Genomic DNA, 8436 nt, shown 5'->3' with positions numbered 1-8436 from the left:
GATACAAAGCCAGCGTATTCAAAAGACAACATTAAAAGGCCATTTAAAGATGCATTAAGGGATAAAAAGAGTACATGCATCACAAAATTTATTGAAGGAAGACGAAGCGTCACACATGCATTGTAAAATATAGCATATGTGCGAATACAAAGTGTTGAAACACTACATATTACGGGGCTATGTTAAAATCTCTCACAATGAAATCAATGTGTTTTGCAACGCATGAGATATCAAGATACCGCCATATGCAATAAGAAGCCATGAAACCAACCCTATATTAAATACATTCACACTGATTGTTGATATATTAACGTTGGGATACGCCACAATAGTTGAATATGCACCGCCACAATAGTTGAATATGCACCGTCGACAAGATTATACATCCGCCAATGCAATAGAAGGCAAAATTATTAAAGTCATTATAGAAGTCCGTTAGTATTGGACAACTTATGAGGACCAGCCACTTTCTCTCTCTCCGTTATCACGTGCATTGCATGCAAGCCATGTGCTTGGCAGCAGGGAGGTGATCTGTGACATTAGTATCATTCCAGCGACTATGAGGCTGGTGGTTTGTTGGCATGGCTGTGATGTTGGTACTTTATCCTCCACATGGAAAGCATGAAGCCCTCTGTGCTCATAATTAATAAAACAAAAAAAAAACCAGCAGAGAAAACATGTAAGGTGGCCTTTTCAGTGAATAAATAAGCAACAGCAGGACCATACACCATGCTAATACAAAAAAAACATCCTTAAAAACAAGGAACGAACCTCTGCCATGGCTAGTTCAGTCACTAGTCAGAGTTTGTTGCAACAGGAAGGCTTCTGGTATGCCCAGGCCGAGATGGAAATAATCCAGAGCCTGCAAACAGACTTCCAAGCCAGAGAGATGTTCCAGCATCAAGACGGGGACTACATGGATGAAGGCTCTGATTTTCAGCATTGTCCACCATGAAAGCCCATGGAGCAAAATCAATGGTAACAGTAACGATGATCCTCTGAGAAAATTCAATCCCCATTGTCTGGTTCCCACCATGGAACAACATGACTTGGGGTTCTCTGATAATGCCTCCCTTGTCTCCTCCTACTTATCAAGTCTCCCTTCCCCTCGCCTGCTTCATACCCACATGCCCTACACGGCCCTTCCGCCCTCCATTAAAGCCAAGTGCCCTATAGTTTACATAGCCAGGAACCCTAAGGACACCTTCGTTTCCCTCTGGCATTTCTATAGCAAAATCGAAGGAGGACTGGTTAATAACAATGGTGATTCTATGAAGGACCTGTTCGAATCCTTCTGCTCGGGGAATTTTCATTATGGACCCTTCTTCGACCATGTGCTGAGCTATTGGGTGGAGAGTATGAAGGAGGGTTCGAATGTTTTGTTCTTGATGTATGAAGATCTGCAGAGGGATTGTGATGCCTGCGTGAGGAAGGTGGCCCGGTTTCTGGGCTGTTCTGATGCTGTGAAGGACGAGGAGGCCGTGAATGCCATTGTGGAAAAATGCAGCTTTGGGTCTCTGGCAAATATGGATGTGAATAAGAGTGGGCAAATTAGGATTCCTGCGGCTAATATCAGGAACAGTTATTTTTTCAGGAAGGGGGCAGTGGGGGACTGGAAGAATCACTTGAGTGATGAGATGAGCAGGCGTCTGGATTTGATTGCTGAACAGAAATTAAAGGGCTCAGGCCTCCACTTTGACTATGAATTGGATTTTGTAAGTTCCAGTTCTTAAAATTCTTTTTAATATCCTTCAGGGTCTTAGTATGGGCGGGAAGAAAGCACAGGCGGGGTATACCTGAAAAGCAAAGCTAGGCAGCGAAAGAGGCGTTTGTAGCCCAGCAGGAAGCTCAGGAAGTAATCAAGCGTGCTTATACCAAGCAAAGAGAAGCTCAAGATAAGGCTCGGGCAGCTGCTGAACAGTGGTTTGCACAGCAAGAAGGTGGTAAGCAAGCAGCAACACTAGCCGCTCGTTAGGCAGCGGCTACTGCTGTTGAGGAGCAGAAACAAGCAGTTATTACAGCACAAGTCTTGGGTGCGCAGATAGCAGAGCAAACCGTGGCCTCCAATCAAACCCCTGGTAATTGCGTAACTAAGATAAAATTTCTAAAGAAATAGAATTGAGTAAAGAAATAGAATTAGGTATGAAACATGTACCAGGCTGTTGTTTAGCTGAGAAATTTTCAAACAGATGATTGCAAAATAATTATTGATTGTTGGGTTGTTTTGCAATTTTACCCAGAAGAAGTTACGCAGCTTCTCTGGTTCCAAGCTCGCAACACTGAGCACATATGAAAAGGGGTAAGTTATAAAATCAATACATAATATATATTTCTGCTAATACAGAAAGAAGTAGAGTGTATTATCATTTTTCTCTTGCTTCCTCCGATGTTGGACCTGCCAGAGTTCCTGATACGCCTTAGATGCTGGACCTGCCAGAGTCCCTGATTCAATTGCTTGAAGCCTCGGCACCTGAACAAGCGGCCAAAGTGAACTTAGTGCAGGTCGAAGCTAGGTTAAACTGGAATAGGAGGCTCTGAGAAAAACCAGAAGAATGAAACTGTCGAGGGGTTTTGCGCACAGAGGTGTTGATATTGGGGCCTCTGCTGAGCCGGTAGGCGGACACCTCCCGCCATGCAACCCTTTACCATATGGCGGACACCTGCACAACAGCAACCAAACCTTACCATATGTATGCCGTTCGGATATCATACGAAATAACATTAAACATTAGCCAATTAATCTTAGCATTAAGAGCAAACCGCTAACGGTCAGGCCCTGTTCATTGCGCCTAAATAGCAATTTAGGCTATGGTCGGGCCTCTTCCGCCTCGGGAAGAGGCCAAATAAGATGGCGAAGGTAAAGTCAACTCAAGTCAACTCCAAACTTTACAATATAAATGCAAATAACATACGAAAAGTTTGCAAATTAATGCTAACTGGGCTCCGAACGGTTACTATAGTCCCTGCCGGATGCCAGATGGCAGGGACTAATAAGACTTCAATCAAATATGTCAACATGAAAAGCGTCAGAGTGTAGATATTGGATATAAAACAGTGCAGTCTAATGCCCTACGAATCCAATTGTTGATGCACAGCATGGCATCTTTGAAGTGTGTAGTATGGGAAGCTTTCACGAGAAACATGATCCTTGGAAGCATTAGGGTAGAAAGGCAGAGAGAGAGTAACAGGAAAGAATATAAATCATTTTAAAACGCAAGCATCTACAGGACATGAATTTCGGGCTCATTTTTTTGCATAAACCATGTTGAATTTTGAAAATCCCCGATCTGGGTTTTGTGTAGAATACCCCAATTGAATTCAACGCTGGCGGCTTCCACAAATTTAAAACGGTTAAGAGAATTAGTAGGAAAGGCCATTTTTTCCAAAAGCGTCCTGCAAAACTGGGGTTGACTTATTCTATTGGAATTCGATTTCTATAATGAGAATTTCATTTTTCAATAAATGAATAAATCGGCTAGGTAAGAGATTTGTCACTAAAAGATGTGGATGTTATATCAATGAATTTTATGTTTCTTCATTTGCAGCGATCCGATGTCGCTGCCAACGCTTTCGTGACAATCAACACTTACGTTTCTTTCATCAAACAGAGCATACAGGAATTCTAAAGGAGAGATGTGACAAACGAAGCTCGCAAAGGAAGTTTCTGAGCTAAGATTGGAGGTTATCGAGTTGGAAAAGGCACTTCAAGAGGCAAATATTCGAAAAAAGAAAAAATATACAGTTGGGAAATCAAGTAGCTCACTTGTTGAACGAACAGCAAAAATTCATTTCAGGGATAGAGAAATGATTGGTTTTCATGTTAGCTTGGGATCTGAAAATAATCTTGAGAAGAAAATGGATAGACCTTTTCTGTTACAGCCAGGTTAGAACAGGAACTCTCGAAACATGATGAACTTATTATGCGCTTGCATGAGGAAAATGATTTTTTTTTGAACGACTTACAGACCGAAGTGTATTAGGAAACTTAGCAAAGGTTTCGAGACTAGCATCAGGAGGGATGGAAAGCTGCTAATCATATTGTTCAGTCATGAGCAATGGTGGAAACACAAATTTTCCAAACCAGTTAAACTCTAGAGTTAGTGCAGCGACACTAACTGTGTCTCTCATAAAATCGGATTCTGAAATAGTGAAAAGCTCACCGGCTGAAGAATATCTGGTTGTTGCATTGCTGGATTTCAATCTTGACCAGTATGACAGTCCTGCAGCTATTGCTGACGGGTTGGCTTTGGTTGCAGTCATCAAACCAGGAGCTGCTAAGGATATAATAGAAATTGGGAAGGAGTATCTCCAATGCAATTTGGAGTGTTGCCCACTTTGCAGGATGCTATCACCAACATCTAATGAAAACCCAGAGGCGCAAACTACACGAATTTTGTCCCAAGGAGTGCTCCCGCAAGAAGTTTAGTTGATTCAGCTTATTTACGAATCAACGGATGATATTAATTACGGGAGCAACCTCCTTAACCTTCATAAACTGATATGAGTGGTCCCTTGGGCAGTAATTGGTTTCAAAAACCATATGCAGTTTTGCCAATGTGTACATAAGTACAATAGTGGGACCCGAAATGCATTAGTTTTTTTCCTAGCAAGGTTTTTATTCCGAGCAAGGTTTTGTTTTTTTAATAATAATAATAATGATAATGATGATGATGTTAAAACTATCTTTTTGTAATTTAAATTATCTTAATATTTTTTAAAATTATTTAAAAAAAAATTGGTCATAACAGTTAGGTAGTGTGGTTAGGCAACAGAATAAAAGAGTAAAAATTAGATGGGAGAGGGGTAGGAGTCCAGTGAGTAAAGTAAAGTAAAATTTTTTTTGAAACTTGAATAATATATATCAGTTTGATTTCAACATTGGTGTTGCATTGAATTTTTTTCTTATGTGTCTCAACATTCGTGTATGTTTTTCTTCTTTTGGATAGTGTAAGATGCACATGGTGCTTTAGTCTATGCTTTTAATGAATTTACTTTGTTGTACTCATTAAAATTTCATTGTAATCATTAAAAAATAATCTTGAAGCCCTTAATGAAGTTCTCCACATGAGGCAATCTCATTCATATTCTTTTTCTTCATTCATCATTCATTCTACAATGTTGAAGCACATATTCTTAATTGCCAATGCCAAAATTATATCTCCTTCATTTTCTTCTTTACATCTCCACCCTACAACTCTCATAGTCTCCTTCATTTTTTGCTTTACATCTCCACCTACAACTCTTATATTCTCTAGCCATTCTCCTTTAAAGGGATAGGGTTTCAAAACTAGAACTTTGGGTTACAAGTTTTCAGGGCTTGTACTTCTGGCCATTAATTTCAATCTTTTTATCCAAATTTAAAACGCCTCAGGTTCCCAGTGCCAGGAACTATGTCCTGAAGTACACCATGTATTAAAATATAACCAACCTAGATCCATCTTAACTCTTGATCTATCAAATGTCTAAAGGGATCAAATCTCTCAAGATGCAAACATCTTGAGAGATTTGATTCCTCTCAACACTTATAAACCAAGAGCTAAGCTATATATATATATATATATATATATATATATACATATATACATATATATGGCCCAAAGATAGTTTACAAAGGAGTTTTCACACTTTTAAATAGGCTATATTTCATAAAAATACCATTGACAAAACCATGAGCTGTCAAAACCTAGAGCACAAAAACAAATAATTGTAAATTGACTCTATGACCTCAATTTTACATGAAGTATTGTAACAATATCTATAAGCATTAATTTGTTATAATTTTTTAATTTTAATTTTAACCTTAATTTTAATTTTACCACTTCAATTTTATTTTTCACTTTTTAATTTTGATTATCAAGCCAACATTTATAATAATAATTTTATTATTATTATTTATTTTATTTTATTGCTTCTTGGGGCAATTAATGAATTTGAAAAGGTGATGGTAGAAAAAAGAATGAAAATATTTCTTGAATCGAAAGGACCTCTCCACCGTAGTCCAGTATGGAAGAGATGTTGTAATGTCTTGTCTTGTCATATTATGTAAACATTTTGGCTTGGTCAAATTACATAAAAATTAAAATAAAATAATAAAATTAATAATTGATATAAAATACTCAATTTACTATTCGCGATTTTTGGGCTCTAAGCTTTCATAACACATGATTTTATCAATAATATATATATATATATATATATATATATATATATTGATCCCTCTAGACTTTTGGTAGAAAAAAATATCGTAACATTAAAATAGTGAGATATGATTTTAGCCTTTAAACTACTTATTATACATGAAATATTATAACTATAATTTATCATGGCTATCAATTCCTTTTCTTTTTTTTAATTCATGTGGTTCATGTATCCCAATTCATTTTTTATTTTTATTTTTATTACCCTATAAATTCATTATTTATATTTTTTTTAAGTGTGGTTCATTATACTTCATCATTTTTTTTTCTTTTTTCCTTTTTTCATTTTACTAGCTACATCCAAGAAAACTCGCCTATGTCTTTCTTATAGAAATTATTCCGAAAGAGTGAAAACGTCAATCTAAATAAGACTAAAATTGAAGTGGAAAAGATAATAACACCTAAATAGAGAGAGAAAATAATAAGAGTCCTCCTTACTACCCAAACTATACCCACTTAAAAAAAATATCACTTCATACTTATTTTTTTAACATTTCAATCTTATTATACCTAACTATACTTGTTTTTTTAACATTTCAATCTTATTATACCTGCCTACTAAAAGTATCACTTGATACTTCTTTTTCTAACATCAGGTATATAGCGTTCGGTTGGCGTTTGACTTACTATTAGTTGTAGCGTTCGCTTAGGGTTTGACTTACTATTAGTTGATGGTTGCCCATCGAATATATCTCCCTTAACCAAAGTTTCCATAAATACAAATTATATTTTAAATACCATTTTTTGAAAGAATATTCGTTGTAAAAATTTGAGGCTTTATTGCATAGTTGCTTGAAGGATCTCTTTTAACCAAAGTTCATATTAGCATTAACCAAAGAATTATTTGTTTTAACCAAAGTTCATATGCACATTTCTATTTCTATTTTAGATTAACATTAGTTTATTTTTCATTAGCATTTATTGCATTTTTCATGAAAATGAATTTTGGATTGATTTTACATGGTAAACTATGTCTAAATTTTGGATTGATGTTACATTATAAACTATGTCTAAATTTTGGATTGATTTTACATTATAAACTATTTCTAATTGTGGGTGTGGTTTTTGGCATGTTGGCCATCTGCCATAGTGCATGGAAACCATCTGCTTGTAGTCCAAGTGAGTCATTCATGATTTGCTAATGTATTGCAGTTTGTACCTTGAAGTTGGAAGGACTTGTAATCTAAAGAATGGCTTTCAGTTTGTACATTGTATTCATATACATGAACATGATCTCACAAGTCTTGCAGCTTGTCTTGGAATTAATTTCAAGAATCACAAGTATGTGAATGCTCTCTTCCAGTAATCACATGAATCACCTACTCTCTTTTTTTTTCCTCTGATTCTCTTGGATTGTGTATTTAATATGCCAAAAACACACAGTCGAGTAGGATAGTTAGACAAGTGGTGATTTATATGTGAGGTTCTCTTAGATTGTGTATTTAATATGCCAAAAACACACGGTCAGACAGGTTAACAGTCATGCAAGTGGTGATTTATATGTGATGATTACAAATTTTTCTATGCTACATCTTTGCATGTATTCTACCTACCTTTTACAGAAGGCTCTAAGAGGATGTTGACGTGTTAGCAGCATGGCCTTATTGATCCAAAATGGATCCTAAAAACCTCTAAGTTTTCATATACTTAACTATCAGAAACACTATTGCAATCGAAAACAGTGAAAGAAAGGGGGAAAACAGAGCTAAGCAAAGGTGGAAGTGACGCTGCACAGGAGCCGTCAGATCAGATCGATCAACGGTCTAGATCTAATCGGCATATCGCAATTGGCGGAGGCCAACAGGAGATATTGAAGGCAGCCATATGAAAATCATGACAGCGATCAGCGCGAGTCAACAAGGACCGTCGATCAAGCATGCAGATCAATAGTCCAGATTTACTCGCAATATCGCATCGCTAAAAGCACAAGGAGGACTAACCATGGCCCGAGGACTATGCGATATTCAATTGCGATATATTGCATCGAAGCGATACAAAGGAGCAAGGCCGATACAATATGCGACTTGCGATAGTTGGACCCGACGGGTTTTATGGATGCAAATTAATATATTTTAAATTCTCGTAAAAATGCTTTTTTCTATGTATTTTGCATTTTTGTTAAAAAAAGAAATACATAGGAAATGCGCTCGAAGTTATAAAACAGAACATGCCGCTTTATAGTATTTGAGTTCTGTAATGAGTGCGATTTCGGGCAGGCCTCAGGCGGTAAGTAGTATTG

At 36.9% G+C, this 8436-nt stretch overlaps 1 protein-coding gene across 1 annotated transcript; it reads left to right on the top strand.

Moving 5' to 3' along the window:
• The first annotated feature begins 494 nt into the window (after positions 1–494).
• On the top strand, positions 495–1975 carry LOC149140515 (cytosolic sulfotransferase 5-like). The gene is made up of 2 exons (XM_089451002.1): positions 495–1715; positions 1814–1975. The coding sequence occupies exons 1-2, from the start codon at positions 921–923 to the stop codon at positions 1973–1975; spliced, it is 957 nt and encodes a 318-aa protein (XP_089307128.1). The 5' UTR covers positions 495–920.
• The last annotated feature ends 6461 nt before the right edge of the window (positions 1976–8436 follow it).

Source organism: Pinus tabuliformis, chromosome X (assembly GCF_031772625.1).
Source record: "Pinus tabuliformis cultivar Carrire ecotype Pingquan chromosome X, CPIR1, whole genome shotgun sequence".
Lineage (NCBI taxonomy): Eukaryota > Viridiplantae > Streptophyta > Pinopsida > Pinales > Pinaceae > Pinus > Pinus tabuliformis.
The sequence above is the reverse complement of the archived record's forward strand: the minus strand, read 5'-3'. Positions and strand labels throughout refer to the sequence as shown.

Bases quoted from the DNA above. Each gene is read 5' to 3' on its own strand.
- LOC149140515 (XM_089451002.1), top strand. From the start codon at position 921: ATGAAGGCTCTGATTTTCAGCATTGTCCACCATGAAAGCCCATGGAGC. The intron at 1,716-1,813 runs GTAAGTTCCAGT...AAGCAAAGCTAG, and splicing joins TTGACTATGAATTGGATTTT to GCAGCGAAAGAGGCGTTTGT.